The sequence below is a fragment of the Sus scrofa genome, chromosome 2 (genome assembly GCF_000003025.6).
Source record: "Sus scrofa isolate TJ Tabasco breed Duroc chromosome 2, Sscrofa11.1, whole genome shotgun sequence".
Lineage (NCBI taxonomy): Eukaryota > Metazoa > Chordata > Mammalia > Artiodactyla > Suidae > Sus > Sus scrofa.
Window position 1 is genome coordinate 114800673 of NC_010444.4, and position 18789 is coordinate 114819461.

The window sequence follows — 18789 nt, forward strand, 5'->3', positions numbered from 1 at the left end:
CGGTCAAATACTAATTAGCTACTAAGATGAAACAAGACAGAACCTAGTTCACAGCTTATTATAAAAAAACTATTTAATATTGTACAAAATGAAATGTATGGTTAAAATGATTATTTCCTTTAAATGTGAATCATTTTCTTCTCCATTGAAAAGAATCAGTGTTCTGAATGCTTGCTGCCTAATTTATTGCTCAAACACGTTACGTTTTCTTATCAGAGCCTTTATGACTCATTCTGGGTAATGGAGCATCAGAGAACTTGCTCTGGGAATCCTGGGTTCTATATCTAGGTCTGCCTCAGGGCTTCTGCAGAACGAGGAGAGCGGCCTAAGTCTGTAAACTAAATCTTTCTAGAGTTCTTCACATACTAGCTCTATGCCTCTGGACACATAGGGTTCAGTAATAAGTCATTCATTTCTTGGATGTTGGTTTGAACGTCTTTGGTGCCTGGTTTTCTTCCCCAGCACACTTTAGGAATATGGTACAGTCCAGTTGGTAACAGTGAATTCTGGCATTTGTGATTCTCCAGGTGTGTTTGTGGTGGGAGAACATCAGGCAAAATATAAATTCTGGCAGAAGGCAGTGGGAGGGTGCACTTAGGTTGACAGATTCCCTCAGGTAAGTGTTAAGCACCCCTCTCATTGGGGCAGTGCTCTCATTGTCCCGGAGATAAAATAGGGTTTTGTTTATTATGTCGAGGCTTCAGTGCCCTTTGTAAATATGTTTTTGACAGCATGATTCAGCTGCTCTTGTATACATATGGAATCTCAGTCAACGATGTAAGTGAGATCTTACAATCCTGAGGTGTACTGTAAGTCAAGAGGAGCTAGAGACATTCTTATTACACAATTGTTTCAATCATAAGTGCTTTTTCTGATAAACATTTTACAAGTCAAACGGTTTATTTTATTATACACACACCACACACACACACACACACGTGTGTGTTTGCTTTTTAGGACCGCACTCGTGGCCTATGAAAGTTTCCTGGCTAGGTTTGGAATTGGAGCTACAGTGGCCAGCCTATGCCACAGCCACAGCAACGCAGGATTCAAGCCATGTCTACAACCTACACCACAGCTCACAGCAACGCCAGATCCTTAATCCACTGAGCGAGGCCAGGGATTGAATCCGCATCCTCATGAATACTAGTTGGGCTCATTACCTCTGAGCTACTACAAGGAACTTCCTAAGTTAAATGTTTTATAAATTTTATGCTACATCCTTTTTCCTTTCCTTTGTGCTTTCCTGTTGTCCTTCACTTTAGTTTTGGCTACTATATTAATTTTATTTTCTAACAAACCATTTGCAATGCAGTTGAAATATACAGCACACACATAGGATAAGAGAACACTATCAGGTTTTCTGACGCATTAAATGAACAATGCTGGCTTGCTTCTACCATGTCTGATAGAGCTTCTATGGGTGAGAGGGAGAGGTGGTTGTTATCTGACTGTTAAGTTCTGTGTTCCTGAAGTTACAAAATTGTAGAGGAAAGCAAAATATTTCAGATCATGAAAATACCCACTAACGATCCAGTTAGCCGTATCACTAGTTAAATATCCTCTTTGAAATACTGTTTATTTTGTTGAAAATAATGTGATGCCAATTGATTATAACGTAAAATCATAAATCTTATAAGGAATACATATTTCATGAAATCTGTAACATGATAATCTAGAATATTTCTACTCACAAGCAAAGCCGTGAAGCAGTGGGGAACCAGCAGAGTTATGCTACTGAAAAAACTAGGGATGTTAGTGGCTTCAACTGAGAATTATTCCAATGTCAAAGAATTGAGAGAAGATTTTGAAAAATGATGAATTAAGTCCTTAAATATTTTTAACAAATATACTTATGTTTAAAATCATCCTGTAAAAAGTAAATGTTACATAAAGGATTTCATAATGGGCTAATATACAATATTGGAAAAAATTTTGCCAAAAACTCCAGTTCATTCTAGGAATTGTACACAATTGCAAATGTACCTAAGCTTATTTTAATAATCTTTATTTTCCTTTTCTAGCTAAGTTCCAATCAAATTTTTTTCACCATTATTTACTTAAAATTTTAAGCCCCTATTTTAAGCGGATTCACTTTTAAAGGATCTTTTTTCTAGAACCAATGCTCCTGGATCATATGGGCCCCTGTGTATTAAAAACACGTGTGAATTATGTGATTCTTTATGTGTAGCCATACATTTCACTGTGTTCTAGTGATTTAAAATGAATGTCAGAATTTTAATTGAAAGTAATTTTGACTAAAATACAAACAGTTTGTGTATTTTCTTATTCTGTGAGATTAGGTAGAGATCAGGATATTAGTTGTATAGGGCTGATTATTTTAGAAAGTCTAATAAAACCATATGAATACAAGTCATTTTCTGGGACATAGAAAAATAGGAGTTCCTGTGTGGCGCAGTGGAAACAAATCCAACTAGCATCCATGAGGGTGTGGGTTCAGTCCCTGACCTCACTCAATGGGTTAAGGATCCAGCATTGCCGTGAGCTGTGGTGTAGGTTGCAGATGCAGCTCGGATCCCATGTTGCTGTGGCTGTGGTATAGGCCAGCAGGTAGGGCTCCAATTGGACCCCTAGCCTGGGAACCTCCATATGCCATGAGTGTGGCCCTAAAAAGCAAAAAAAAAAAAAAAAATCTTAATTATAGTTCTGTTACTGTCTTCCGTTCGTGTATCATTTATTCTTAAAAAATGAATCATTATTTCAGTACCGTTTGTACAGTGTGCTCTTTGTTGTAATGAAATTGCCTGTTGGAAAAGTTTTACCAGAATGTCTCTTACAATTCTTCTTCGTGTGTTGGCTTTATGACTATCTATGAGCTGAAATATTTACAAATCATGTGAAAAAAACCAAATATTTCGAGACCCCTATAGTAAAGCGGCTGTTTTTGCAGGTATCTTGTGGTCTCTAATCCTTCAGAACAAGACCGAAACTCAGTAGTCTCAGTCTATGTGAGTTCCCCCAAAGCTCAAGTGTTCTCTGCTTCAGGAAAGCCTGTGGAAATTCAAATGAGTGCAGTGTGGGATACAGCAAGTGCTATTTCACAGACAGCCTATGAGGTATGTCTTCTCCAGAGAACTTAAAGAAGCATCATGAAGAAAGCATAGCAAATATATAGTTTACATACATATAAATCTGGAAAATATATATACACACCTCTGAGAGCTATCAAGTTGTATGTGAAATGGTTAAAATTATAAATACAAGAGAGTTTGACTGGCTAGTTCAGTGATACTAAAGGAAAATAGATCTTAGGTTTCCCAAAATATTGATATCTTTGTTAGTATATGTATTGTATGTTTCTTCTAGTACGTTTTTAATATGTATACTTTTGTAAGTGTATGCATTGTAACTTTTTCCTGGAGTAATGAAATAATCATTTCTCATAAAATTTTGAATTTTTTTTGATCTAACTCAATTTAATGACAGTTATAAATATTGAAATGGAGATAAATACTATCCTTCTAAATAACTTTGGATCCTTTCAAATTTTCATTGCAAAGCTGACATTTATATACCATGAAAGACTTTCTAAAATAAGGAAGAAGCTTTTCTGAGCTATAATTAGGGGAAAAAACTAGGCTCATGTAATAGACATTTTTTTGGGAAAATGTCCTAAAATAAGAGTATTAAACTGAACCCCTCCCCACCCCATGTCACTGGAAAGATTGAACTTTTAGAGATTGGAGTACAATTTAAATCGTACTTTGGGAACGTACGATTCCCAAAGCTAGGAACTCTAAAAGAGAATTAAAAAAGCCTTTACTGGCTACTTTTATAAATTGGTAATCCTTCAAGGAAAGAAGAAAAATATAACAAAAGTTTTGGTCGGATTTTACAGGAAACATCCTATCAAGCAGGAATTATGTTTCTGGGTGTATGTATCCTCCATGGCTTGTTCAGTGCCTGCTGGACCCCAGGCATTTGATGGCCAGTATTGACTGAACTAATGTGCTAAACATTTATATTGTTACATTTACCATTTTTATTTTTAATGTACTGAAAATACCATAGCATTATGAAAAGATTCTTAATATTGGGAAAAATCATTGTTCACAGTAAGCCTAACCTTCATGGAGAATTCCCCCCCTCAGCATCCATTAAGAGCATTGTAGGACAATTGAGGGTGGTTGCATAATGCATTGTGTTGGACGAAAACATTAATGCCTTTGATAGTCTTACTCACTTGAAGCTATTAGATTTCCTGGATAAAGAGAGATGTGAGTACTCCACCCATAATTTATCAAAGTGTGTTTATAGAATAGTATTTTATATATATATATATATATATATATATATATATATATATATATATATATGCATACATACTTTTAATGAGAGTTTCCTGGAGTTCCCATTGTGGCTCAGCGGAAGTGAATCTGACTAGTATCCATGAGGACACAGGTTCGATCCCTGGCCTTGCTCAGTGGGTTAAGGATCAGGCATTGCCATAAGCGTGGTATAGGTCACAGACATGGCTGGGATTTGGTGTTGCTATGGCTATGGCTGTAGTATAGGCCAGCGGCTGCAACTCTCATTCTACCCCTAGTCTGGGACCCTCCAAATGCTGCAGGTGCGGCCCTGGAAAGACAAAAAAATAAATAAAAATTTTTAAAAGAAGTAAAATGATAGTTTCTGTTTTTACTAGAAGTATAAATGGCTTCCTTTCAGTAGACTACATTTCTCTTTAATAAATTCTCTCCTTTATGTTGTAAAGATCTCTTTTCTAGCACAGATACCACCAATGGGACTAAAAGTGTATAAAATTTTGGAAACAGCAAGTTCAAATCCACATTTAGCCAAATATGTCCTATATTATGGCAATGTTGCGAATAAAGGCATTTTCAACATGAATATAAAAAGTGCTCAAGAAGATATAACTCTAGAAAACTCTTTTATTAAGCTGCGGTTTGGTCAGTTTGGGCTTATGGAGGTATGTTCTGAATATTTCTGAAATTTATAGAAGGCTTGTCACTTTTATGTACTGAAAATACCATAGCATTATGAAAAGTACAGAAAGTTTGGAGAGTACTGGTCTGAATCTCTTAATTTCTATCTTTCTTTCTTACTTGGCACGGTATGTTTTTTGTTCCTCTTATAAAGGTTTTAAAGCCTAAGATAAAGTATAAAATTTTGGGTAGTTCTTCAAGAACTGTGAATATTAGAGGCTGAATGTTAGCATTTTAAAATCTATCATGAGGTAATTTTTTTTTTGTCTTATGTAGTTTTATTTTCTCATTGAAGTAGAGTTGATTTACAGTGTCGTGTCAATTTCTGCTGTGCAACAAAGTGACTCAGTCATATGTATATTTGTGATGTAATTTTTTTTAAATTGACATATACATGGAACTAGATGCAACTCATTAATATCTTAATAGTGAGTTACCTTAAACTTTTTTCCCCTTAGGAGATGATAAATAAAGAAGACGGTAAAAGTCATGTAGTAAAAGTGCAGTTTTCATGGTATGGAACCACGAATAAAAAGGACAAGAGTGGTGCCTACCTCTTCTTACCCGATGGGGAAGCCAGGGTAAGTACTATGAGCTAAGCAGTGAATAAGCATTTATTGAAAGAATAACAAAGAGAAAAACAAATGCATCTCACTACATTGTCACCTCTTAGAAAGAGATGTATCGGCTCCGCTATTATATATCATTATTGACACTTAGCAATTTTTAGTTGAATGCTAGATGAACACAAAATTTCTAAGAATTGGAATTCAGTTGGGATGCTACAATGGACAAGTGCTCTGTAGGGAAAGAAGCTAGATTTGATTTAGGATTAGGATGCTGTTGTGTTGCCTTGTACTTATGCAACATGGCGTATCCATAGACACGGAATGTCTAGCCATATGGGAAAAAAATAGATTGCCCACTGAGCCATTTTTCTCCTTAACTTTTAGCACGTTAAGAAACAAACCAGGAATTCCCGTTGTGGCTCAGCAGGTTAAGAGTCTAACTAGTATCCATGAGGATGCAGGTCCAATCTCTGGCCTTGCTCAGGAACAGTTGTCAGATGCTGCCCAGACCCCGCGTTGCTGTGGCTGTGGTATAGGCCAGCAGCTGAAGCTCCAATTCGACCCTTAGTCTGGGAACTTCCATTTGCCATGGGTGCAGCCCTAAAAAGGAAAAAAAAAAAAAAAAAAACAACCTAACCAAAAATTTTCCTACTCTTGATTATAAATGGTAGTATATACAAATCATGACACATTTAATGTAGAAAACTGAAGGAAACAATAAAATGTGCCAACTATTCCACAAGCCCATGAAAACCTCTGCCAACATTTTGATGTATTTTTATTGTCTTTTATTCTATATGCCTTTCCTTTTTTCCCCATTTTCACATTTTGTCTTCCTACATGAACATATTTTATTTTTCATTATGACAGTGCTCATAATCTGATATGTTCTTTGAAAACAGTTTTAATATTCCCTGTTGTGTTTAAAAGCTATTGCCTATAAGATGGATAAGGTCCGGGGGTCTGATGAACAACATGGTAACTATAGTTGTTAGCACTGTATTGTATAATTGAAATTCACTGAGAGTGGAACTTAAAGGTTCTCCCATTTAAAATGGGTATGTATGCACATACGTGGGGAAGACAAGAATTTCCTGTTGTTGCATATGTACATTTTCTCCAGGTACTTTACTGTAACATTGTAATAAGCTTTCTCTATAGCATTCTTTTTATACAGGGCTGATTATTTCCTGAGAATAACTTTCTAGGAGAGTCACTTTGTGTCAGTGGATGAAGCCTTTTTAGGCTTTTGACATAGGCATGCTAGTTACCTACCTTCTAGGGAGATGACATACATATTCACACTCACCAGCATTTTTTCTTTTGAAAGTAGCTCTGTAATGTACCACTCTAAGCCCTGAAAACTAGCCATATTAAATGCTTTGCCTATAATAATAAGTGAAAAATATTTTACTGTTAATAATTTTGTGATTATTAGGAAGGTTGAACTTCTTATATACCTTTATTTATCTTTCATATTTCTTTTGTGAGTTTTCTATTTAAGTTCTTTAATCATTTTTCTATCCATAATGACTTGCGGATCTGTAAGTATTCTTTATATATGGTAAAATGAATCCTTTTTCATATTTACTGCAAAGCATTCCCTCAGTGTGTTTAGTATGTTCATTATTTGATTTTTCTGTTAGAGTAGCTTTTAATTTTTATGTCAATTTTATATTTTTTTTCTTCAGAGAGTCTCCCTTTGCTTTTACACTTATGTAGACTTTGTCCACTTTAAGATAAGTAGTCTCCACATTTTGTTGTCTAGAGAACTGTCTCCTGAAAAAGTTACTTTTGTTCTACAGTGTAGAAAAACTTGCTAATAAAATCAAATATAGATTTTAAGGGATTGTGTAGGATCCTAGTTTTTTGTTGTTTTAGTTTTTTTAAATCAGTGAGAAATTAAAGATAAACTACAGCTCATAGTAGGCATTTCAGGATGGGCAGTGGATCCTAAAGATCATCTATATCAGTGTTTTCTCACTTAACAGCTTTTGTTGTCAGACAGGCATTTTGTTTTGATTGACTTTTCCTACACTTAAAAAAAAAAAATTGCTGTGCTGTAAAATATTATACATGGACAATTATAATCACTAATTTATTTAAAATTACTTTATCTTTAAGTAGCTCTAATAATAGAAGGATAAAGAGAATCATATGTTTACAAAGAAGAAATAAAAGAACATCAGGGAGAGACAGCTGAATGTATCAGTAAGAGGCAGGAGCCCAGACCTCATGACCCTAGGTTTCATCTCCATTACTTTCTAGCTATGCGGCAATTAGGTACAAGAACTTTGTTAACTATAAAGCATTATGTTAATTTCAGAATATTTTTCTCTAGCCAAAGAGGTAAATGTGGAAGAAAATTACACAGTTCTGTAAACCTTGTGCTGCGTTGCAGGCCTAGCTCTCTAAGGGGTGTAATACTTAAAGTTCTTTGTAAGTGCTTTAAATTTTGTTTCTATGTCATATATGTTATGTGTTCTATTCCCATATTTTCTGCCATCTAGATTCTGACTAGTGAAAACTAAACCAGTGGTTGCCCTGGTTTTTTCCAAGTTGGTAAATTTGCTTTATATCCAGCGAGTTCTTTGACGTAAAAGGGCAGTGTGGTTTATAGAGAAGTAAACCTGATTGTGATTAAACTGTGTTTCTGAATCCTGCTTCCTGTTTGCTCAGATGACTCCCTGTGGTCATCCGAGCCACCTGACCCAATACCTGCACTGTGGGGGCCATGGTTATAATAAATGTTTGCCTGGGGAAATGTCACTGCTACAGAACAATTGTTCTTTCTAATAAATAACATATGGACAGTACAGAAAGATTTTCATTAGAAATTGATGTAGCCAGGAAAAATGTTTGTAGGCCATTTAGGCCAATCAAGTTGTAAACATTTTTATTTTCTATTTTTAGCAATTTTGTCTAATGAAAAACTTTATGCAATTTTTATAGCATGTGCATATTCTGGTACCTTATAAGGTTCGGTTTTCACTTAAAATTACAAGTATCAGGTATTTGCCAGTTTGGAAACTATAATAAGCATTTCTTGGATTTTTCTGAAAAAATGTGATTTTTCTCCTCAGCCTTACGTTTATACAACACCGCCTTTTGTCATAGTGCAACATGGAAGGTTTTATTCAGACGTGACTTGCTTTTTTGAACATGTTACTCACAGAGTTCGACTGTATAACGTACATGGTAAGAAAACAGAAATGCAGTTGTAAAACAAACTTATACTGATTCATGAATTACTGCTTTTCTAGTGTCAATTCTAAAAATTTAGGAACTGGTTTTTTGAGATGACATAATCATCTGTCTAAATGACGTCGTACTTATCGTATGATTTAAAATGTGGTGTTTACCCTTTGATAATCAAAAATAGTAAAACGTTTAACTCCCTGCTTATACATGTTCTTTTCCTCTGTGTATCTTCTTTTTCCTATCTCAGTATTTGCCTTAAGTCATGAGTTCATTTCACACATCTGAAAACAATATAGTGGGGGGTTTTTTTGGTAAATTGGAAATTATATCAAATTCAAAACAAAAAATATTGGACAATTGTTAATTGCTTTTAGGATAGTTTTGAAGCAGCTTCTTTATTAATCAAGTAATAAGAAATAGGCCTCTGATCTCCTTAGAAACCAAACTCTGGGCAGTGGCACTGGTCCTTCCATAGGGTTTGGGTGGAGCTACAAACAGTCTCAGAATTGTACAGTTATGTTGGTTGATTTTGAATACACTGTTTAGAATGGGATATGTTTCCAATCACAATTTTCATTTTAATCATAGTAACCAGGCCATTTACCATAGTATCAACTCCCTTAGGAAAGGACCTCATAAAAGTGCCACTTTAAAAATTTTGTTCCTGTTAATTCTAAAAAATTAGAAAAGGAAATTATTATTTCCTTGAATATTTGGACAGGTAGGTAATAAAGCACTTCAAAACCAAGGATAAAATGCATGGGCAGTCGCTGTTTAATTTTTAGGTCTTGTGGGTGGGAAGCAAAGGGTACTATGTTCAGGGAGTTTCTTGGCTAAGATTTCAGTGTCTAAATTTGACTGTGCTTTTATGTCACTTTTTTCTTTATTAAACTTTAAATCTCATCAGTGTTTGCCTTTGGTTTGAATTCAGATGTGGATAGACCTTCTCGTGTGACTTCTTAGGTAGTAATGTCCTATGTTTTCAGGGTCACTCATGGTTCATGTGTTAAGAAGTAAAAGGTCTTCTGGAAGTTGGATACTAACTTTGTGTCCTAAATGTGACTTCTGCAATTGTCTGCAATGACTTTGCTGCCTGTAAGAAGTTCTGTAGTTCTGAAATAATCTTTTATTGGTTCCCCAAAACCTGACAAGTCAGAAACAATATTTTTGGCCATCGCTTTGTGCTCTTGAGTAAGCTGTTGTTTAACATTTCTGAGGGCTTTAAAATTCTGTTTTCAGCTATGGCCAAAGGTTTCATTTTATGGGTAGAAAATAGCATAGTCACACAGAAGATGTACTTATCTATCTTTAAATTTGCTTAAAACTATTGTTTTTGAATGGAAAAGTTCTTCCTTGAGGGCGACATGGTACATGCATCCTTTGAAACAGACCTGCATCATCAAGCTTGATTTGCCATTGATTTTCATCAGTTATATTTAGGGATAGGCTATGTCCCAGAGTTTAAGCTGAAGCAACTCATCAGAAAATTCCAAATTCTCAACAAATGAATTTGCTTAGTTGCTTTGGCTCTTGTTGAATTGCATCTGTCCATTAATGCAGCTTCTGAGCTTTCTGTGGTTGTCCAGGGATCTGGGTCTCATAGCAAAGGGCAGTTTCTGTAAATTAGAGGGCTCTCTACTGCTTCTGTGGCTGTAGCTGAGCTTGCCATCATGTTTCATTGGCCAATTTGGAAATTAATAGGCTCTGACTTGGCCTGTTTGCTTATTTCAGCAAACACACACTCATCAGAGCTAAAGGCTTGTCTTCTTTCCTCTCCCTCTCCCCTGTCCCCCATGGAGCAGTCAGAAATGCCCAGTGTTGACCAGTAGTCCTGGAGCAGGAGCAGAGGCCACCAAGATTTAATTGACCCCCAGCTCTCCAGGATGGCAGTGCTAGCTCTGAGTAGTCACTGAAGGAATAGAGGTTGTTTTGAACAGGCACTTAGAGTATTAGCGTGACAAAAGTCATAATAAAAAATAAATATGCAGACCTAGATTGCCTCTGGATGTCTCGGTGGGTGGAATAAACTTGAGCTGAATCTTTTTTTCCTGATATTAGACTTTTGCCGCTTGAAAGCAGAAAGCTTCAGAAGTTTGTGGGGAAATGACAGATAAATAAGTTAGACATAATGTGAAATTAACTTCAAGTGCTTCTGCAGTTGAGTTTTACTGCTCTTGCTTGGATTGAACCTGAAACCAGCATATGTAACTACTCACAGTGACATACCCATCTTTCTTTTTGCTCTGTCAAGCCCCAAGCTTTTTTTTTTTTTTTTTCCAGCTTGACTGTAGTTGGTGAAAGATGGAGCTATTAGATCACCTGAAAGGTTTTCTTCCAACTGTATACCTTCTCATGTTAGTATTAGAGCCCCTCAACATCTCTTTCTCCTGGGGGTGGGGGCGGAGTCCAGTTTTGGAGATGGAGTCTTTTCTTGGTAGCCTTTGTGACCCATTTCCATCTATCCTTTTCTTTCATATACCATTATGTCAGGGCACAGGTTGTCTAGATCCTGGCTTAGTGGATTTTAATTAAATCACTAATCCAGACCTGTGACAGAGATGTGAAATCTTCAGGGTGTTTGACTCTCTAGGCTTTCAAACTACCTGAAAAGGGTTTGATTATGCAGTGCTAAAGTATCTGTACTGAGAAATACATGACAGCTCTTTTAAACCTTGGCCTCATGTAAACCAGGCTTCTGTGTGACTGATCAAAATGTGTAGACAGGCTGGCTTTTCATCTTAGGTGCTATGAAAACTTTAGCCATCTTCCACGCTTTTGTAGATTGGCTTTGGTTTAAAATTTCTTAAGATAACAAAAATAACTATTCTTGAATTGACTTATTAAACTAGTTTTTGACACAGGCTAATTTATGCCCCCTTTAAACTGACCAGATGCAGTTTATTTGAATGTAATGTATTCAGTGAGTTATTGAATGCGTATTAATGAGTAGAGCCTGTCGTTAGCACCAAATTCATGATCCAGGAATAAATGGAGGTTGAGGGGAGGGAGTCCATTAATATCTTATGATTACATGTATATATATTAGTTTACTAAACCAGTTAATCATACAAAAGATTTTACTATCTCTAAGCAAAAAGGGTAAAGAAACCAAATGTGTTCATGGTAGGGATTGTCTTTACTGAGTATCTGTTTATATTAAACCTTTCAAATTCAGTTTATTTGAAACATTCTCTTAAAAACTTAAGGTAATACAAACCTGATAAAATATATTTAAATAATTCAGTCTCTTTTTTTAGTTACTCTCTGATTCTTTTTTTTTTCCAATGTAACTTTTGCCCAGATTAAGCTGCAACAGAAAACAAAATCAAGAACAAAAATCAACTAACACTTTTCAAATTACCTAAACGATGTGGTCATTATCGATTTTGAAATCAACTGAGTTGGAAGAGCTGACTTCTTGTTTTTTTTCTGGGTTTGGTGTTTAATTTTAATTTCTCTATTTGTGTTCTGTCCAGATTCTAGAAATAATGGTGCAGTTTAAAGTCTCTCTAATAACATCATTTAAGCTCTTAAAAACAGTGTTTTTATTTTCATTATTGTTCAGACATTACATCCAAAAGATTTATAGAAATATTAAATTAGATGAAATCTTGTGTTCAGTAGCTTTAAAAGCTCCAAAAGTTAAAAGCACTTTCAGAGAATTCTAATGAAACTTCATGCTTTTTTGCCTTATATCAGGTTAAGTAAGAAATCCATTTTATGGTCACCATAATTTAATGCAATGCCCTTTTAGAACTATTATGTGATTACTAAAAGATTATTTAGTTTTTAGAAAATAACATTTTTCTGGAGGAAAAGGTAGAAGATATGGGGATTAATTTTTCTTGTAGTGTAATCATCTTTCATTAAATCGAAGCCTTAAATGTTACCAAATAGGCTACTTTAGCTTTTATTGTTAATCTTGGATTAGAAGATAAAATATGATGCAAGCAGAAACCCCTGTACCTACTTGTGTTATAGTAATTTGGTGTTTTACCATCACAAAGAATACATATCTTGCAGGGATGTTCGAATCCATAAGTGACATTCACTAGCTATAGTTTCATTAGTTTTCAGAGTTGTAATTATCAGACTTTGCTGCCCTAGTTTTCTGACATCAACTCCTACTTTGAAGAATTAGGTTGCTATTGGTTCCCAACATGTCATGTACATTTTCACTGGCACAAGGTTCAGGTTCCAGATCTGTTATAATACGTACCTTCAAGTTTTTTTCCCTCCCCTTCAGGACATTGTTCTCGTAGGCAGGTGTTTGTGAGTGCGTGACTGAGTGAGTATAACTGTGTAAACCGTGTTTCAGCCCTTAGGAAAAATAGCTTCAATGCAATACTTTTGCCTATTTTCCACCAACGTATTATAAATGTACTGTATGTAATGGATCTTACCAAAAGAAAGTACAGAGTAGCCTGGGGGTAAAATGTAATGAACTGCCATCAGAAAATATGGAAGAAAAGACTTTCCTTTGGTTGAAATGACTGATAATTCCTTGCATGGGCATATTAGCAATCAGAAAGAGTTTGCTTATTTTTTTTTCTGTTTGGAATATATAATCTAAATGGATTCACAACATGACCCATGACTTTTCAAGAGTCAAAATGAACTTTATCCTGTTAAACGTAGAAGAGAACCGCATTTGGGATTAGGGATCCGAATTCTTTTTCACCTCTTGGCAAACTTAGAGTGACCTTGAGTTTGTTCTTTAACTTCTTAGGAATTCAGTTTCTTAAACTGTAGGTCAATTAAGTCTCACCATCAAAGAGTCTTCACGAATCTTAATATCACATCAAGTCTCTTTGGTGCTTGACTCCCTGCTTCTAAATTCATCTTCTAAGCATGTTTGAATCGGGGCCCCGTCCCTGGAGTCCTCCCACTTGTAAACAAAGTCTCAGAGCTTCGCAGAAGTTGTTTTAATTTCCATAAAAAGATTCATAAGGATATTAAAATGGTTTGCAATCAATCTCTCATTTTTCCCAGGACTACGTTCAGTATTTAGTTTGATTTAAGAGTGAAAAGCATTAAGTAAGTTATGGCTAGGCAGACTTAGGTAATTAAAACATTTTGGGAATATCATAATATGCAATTGACTGCTGAGAATTTTTTTTCCTGTTAATTGGGACTTTTAAAAAATGAAATAAGTAGCTTACGTTGAATCTGATTATTCCCTACAGGCATGAAAGGGAAGGTTATTTTAAGGGACTGTAAGCACATTCTGGTTACACATATTCAGAACTCAGAGGTTATCTTGGGGGCTGTTTGACAGCAGCTGCTACGTTGAAGGCATAGCTTCTTAGCAGGAAATATCATCCCCCACAAGTATGTGCTATACTAAACTCAAATGAAGGGCACTGCGATGAGAAATACAGGGAAAGTGTGATGGTTAAAAACTCAGACTCCTGACTCAGCCCGTGTGCATTTCATTCCCAACTCCCATCCCGGCTCTGCTACTTACCAGATATTTGATCTTGTGCAGGTTATTACCTACCTGGGCTTGGTTTCATCATCCTGAGAATGGTGACATTAATTGTCTTCCTCATAGGAGTGTTGGAAGATTAACTGAATTAATAGACATAAAGCCTGATTCATACTAAGTGTTGTATCTCCTTAAGGAGATGAACAGGCCAAATGAGTTAAATAGTAAGTGTTAACAGGAGAGGGTGGTCATGGAGAGTTAGGGAGCTGGGGAAGATTTGATAAAGGAGGTGAGCTTGTGAGATGCTAGATCTTGGAGAAATGTCTTGAATGAGCAGAAAGGAGGGAAAGAATATCACAGAGTGTGAAGTGGGGTTGGTTAGAGCAGATTCCCTTGTTCCTGTAAGCATTTAAAAAATCTGTGTCCATTACATATTTATAAGTTGATATCTAATTTTTCTTTAAATATTTAAATATTTGCAAAAGATGTTATTTTGGTATATTGTAAATATTGACATTTTAAAATATGCATACCCAATGGGTCACAGTTTGATACTAAATCATGCATTTTTAAAAAACCTGAACAAGTCAAATTTCATATCATTATTTTCTCCTTGAATTCCTATTTCCATTCTATTTCCCCCACCAAATTTTATCTCAATGTAATATTTTATGCTTGAGAATCTAATTATTGGTCAATCTTTCAGTATTCTTCTTCTTAAAGAAATATACATAAATTATATATGTAATATATAATATATATTATGTCATGATACGATATATAAATTATATAATATGCGTGTATATATATACACATACACATGTGTATATGTTTTAGAATTCTGACATTCTAAAACTCAAAAAGTGTTAAATTTCTTCTGGATTAAGTTACAAAAAATAGTAATAGTATATAGGTGATCAAAACATATAATTGATCTATAAATATTACCATTTTGATAATTTATTGTATAAAATTTAATAAAAACATTTTTCTTACTAAGATGAATTGTACCCTTTGTATTCTAAATGTTTATATATCCACTGCTGAATGTTTCTTATTGCTAGAATGAGATAGGTTTCAGCATCAATTTTATTTTTACTTTTCTTATAAATATAAGGCAAAGGAATACTGCTAACGTAAATATGTAGGTGGGAATAGGAGTTTAGTTATGGGAATGTCGTTTAACTCCCTGAATTCCTTCTGAGTTATATTCCATAAATCAGAGGGATCTATTGCCAAACATCAATAATAAAATAAAATAAAAATAAAAACATTTATTTTTAATGATCTACTGCCTGACAACTTTATTAGGTAACCTTCAATTTTGTTGGAAGCCAACAATTGGAGACAGTGTGTTTTACAAAAATACTTATTCCCCAGTCATTAAAGTTCAGTCAGACACATGTACTTCATACTGTTTTTGCTCAGCCCCACCCAAGTTAAGGTGGATGAGAGGCAAGCTGCGTTTTGTTTTGTTTTGTGTTTTGGTAAATTGGCAGAAAGAATAGCCTGTGGTTTAAAAAAAGAGAAAAGGAAAAGAAAAGAAAGAACCAAATGCCTCTGTGGCAAGTCTGTTTCATGCAGCAAATTAGCTAGAGAAGTATCATATGAGGTCTGAGCTTCCTGTCAAAAGGCACCTTGGAAAAGAGCTTGTTGGGGAGAACTGGAAGTAGGCGATCTCAGAGTGACTGTCAGTGTGGACGGTGTACAGACAGACCATCAGAATTACTCCAGCATTCTTCCCTCCCTGTGCTAGACCAGCCCAAGTCTCAGTTATGGGTCATGAGGTGTTTATTCACCTCCCAGAGGGAGGCGGGGGTTTGTTAGACTGCCTCTGTTCGAGATTGAAGAGAATGTTACTGATGTTAAATTCCTCCAAGACAGGGCTTCTAAAAAACCTGTTGTTCTTTAAAATCAGTGTTTTTTGTTTTTTTTTTTTTAAATGATTTTTATTTTTTCCATTATAGCTGGTTTACACTGTTCTGTCAGTTTTCTACTATACAGCAAAGTGACCCAGTCACACACACATATATACATTCTTTTTCTCACATTATCCTCCATCATGCTCCATCATAAGTGACTAGATATAGTTCCCACTGTTATACAGCAGGATCTCATTGCTTATCCATTCCAAAGGCAATAGTTTGCATCTATTAACCCCAGATTCCCAGTCCATCCCACTCCCTCCCCCTCCCTAAAATCAGTGTTTATTAGGAGGAAAAAAGACAGCTTCCCAGTTTGTGTGTGTGTGTGTGTGTGTGTGTGTATTTTTCAGTTATTAGGCTTTTTTCGCATGTATCATACTCATTTGGTATAATCTTTAACCAAAATGTGCAATCTATGTGAAGAAAATGCTATACCATTCCTATTATACATTTACTTTTGTGTGATTGTGAGAATTATTGAAATGAAAAGCATAAGGCATGTAGACTAGGGCCTAGCTTGGGATAATTTGTAGACTAGGGCCTAGCTTGGGATAAGTTGGTCACTAAGTAGCAGCAGTTATTTATCTAGTGCTTTATAAATAAAGCCCAGTGGTACATCATCATTTTCTTAAATTTGAGTCTTAGAATGAAATTTACATTCATGAAAGCAGATGTTAAAATTTTCACTTGTGGAAAAATAATCAATGTGAACATTTACAGACCTGGAAATCAGCAAGTACCTCAGAGGATAAATTAGATGTTGTCATGGATGATGAGTTGGGTTAGTCAACATGGAGAAAAAGGTCATCCGGGTGTGGGAATTGCTACTGTTTCTATTCTTGGTACTTTCAGATAGAAGTACAGTTTTTTAAAAATATAGTTATGGTAGTATTTGCCTCGTAGAAACATCCTCTCCTGAGAATTGTCATTTTAAGTGTGTGTGTTGAACGAAGCAGTGTGTGTTAATAACAGTAAGTGTCAACACCCAGTTGAGTTGGGGAAGTTTACGAAAACAGTGTCACAAAGTAAATATACAGTGAGAACATTGTTTTTATACTTTTGAGGATTTAAATACAAAACAGAATACCTCCAAAATTGAAGGGGAGATATTCAAAATTAGAAGCCCTGGTTTTTCATGACAGCTCCTGTTGTCCTGCTTCTGCTGTGACCGGAGGGTTTGGTCTCTCTGTTCAGACACAGATTTGAGGAACAGCAGATTGATAGCGAGGCTCCATTTTTTTGCCCCAGAGCCCACTTTTAGGGACAGTCACTGAAGACCTTGCTTTAAACCTTGGATGGATTTTTTGAGGATTTGTTTTATAGGATTTCCTATTTATGTCAAATTTCATTTAAACTTTGTCTAAACACCTTAACTTAAGAGTTTAAACACCTCACCTGGGGTGCTCAGCATCACTTTTCATTCTCCGGAGTGGATGTAGGCCAGTTGTTTTTCCCTCTTGATCTGAAGATTTAACCTAAGCACACGTTGAGTGCCGCTAATCAAATCGAGGATTCTTGCTGGAGTGTGAGTGAGGCTCTCTTTTGTTCTTTCTCCCAAGCCACTGACTCTCACTCCACTGCCTCTCACTCCTGTAACTATTTCAGAGTGGTGAGGTGGGGTCTGACTTATCAGGTATAGCCTTGGAAACGTATGCTTTGTATTTCGGAATTGCTAGAATAAAGGTGATCTAGACAGATGGAGAGGGCTGAATTAGGCTGTTCCAGATAGATCTGATAGTGACCTGACATGAAGAACGTAGACTGTGCAAGGGACCTGTGCCTAGGATTCTCAAGAGGCATCCCTCGCTGCTCAGAGTCATGACCCCCGGCTTTCTATCTTCATGACTCAGTCATTTACACCATCCTAGATGCTTCCTCCTTCTCTTCTTCCAGGCACAGAGGACGCATTGGAGACTCCCTCCAGATTTTCTCTCCACGCTCAAAGGAGTATGTTTCATTTCTTGGTTTCCTCAAGCCCAGTGTTGAGCAACAGAGTCAAGAGGGCAATGCCCTCCGACCCTGACTTCTTGCCTACTTCGTTTCATTTTTTCCCTGTATTTTATGTATAAAATACAAATTCTGTATGTGTGTGTATGCCTGTACACACACAGTCTTTTGACAAAAAATTCACACATCACGGATATAGTGTAAAATCTCTCTGGAATCTGACTGGCCGCTATCCACACTCAAGAGATGAATACAGGTTATCTGTGTGTCTCTCTCTCCTCCTCACTCTCTCTCTCACTCTAACCCCCCCCCACACACACACACCCCTAAAGAAATGTTTAGGATTGTGTTTCTGTCTATATTCAGCATAAAGGCTTTCATACTCTCCAAATGCTCTGTTTGCTTTTTTTTTTAATCAGATCTTTCTCTGCCAGCATGGAGAGGTATCTCATTCCTTTTATTTGCTACATGGCATTTCATAACATGGATGTACCTGCTTTTATTATTCATGAGCCGCTGATGGACGTCTAGTGTGGTTCCCCAGTTGTTTACTCTTTTCACCAGTGTGCTGTAAACAGTCTTGTGCTCATGATCCGTGTTTATTTTAGGTAGATAAGTGAGATAAGTAGGGTTGTGTCTTTAATATTTAATATATTGGTTTCTAAAGTGACATTTTAAGAGAGACTTTTGGACTGTTTTAAAGAAGTGTTGGGTCCTGGCAAGCCTTGTCCCTTAATTTTATTTCACTCAGT

General features: G+C 35.9%; 1 protein-coding gene across 1 annotated transcript in view; it reads left to right on the forward strand.

Moving 5' to 3' along the window:
- Positions 1-18789, forward strand: part of MAN2A1 (mannosidase alpha class 2A member 1) — a 177348-nt gene that overhangs the window by 124887 nt on the left and 33672 nt on the right. The window contains exons 13-16 of the mRNA XM_003123823.6: positions 2912-3077; positions 4736-4951; positions 5426-5548; positions 8620-8734. Coding sequence (XP_003123871.4) covers positions 2912-3077; positions 4736-4951; positions 5426-5548; positions 8620-8734 — 620 coding nt within the window. The remainder of the gene's footprint in view (positions 1-2911; positions 3078-4735; positions 4952-5425; positions 5549-8619; positions 8735-18789) is intronic.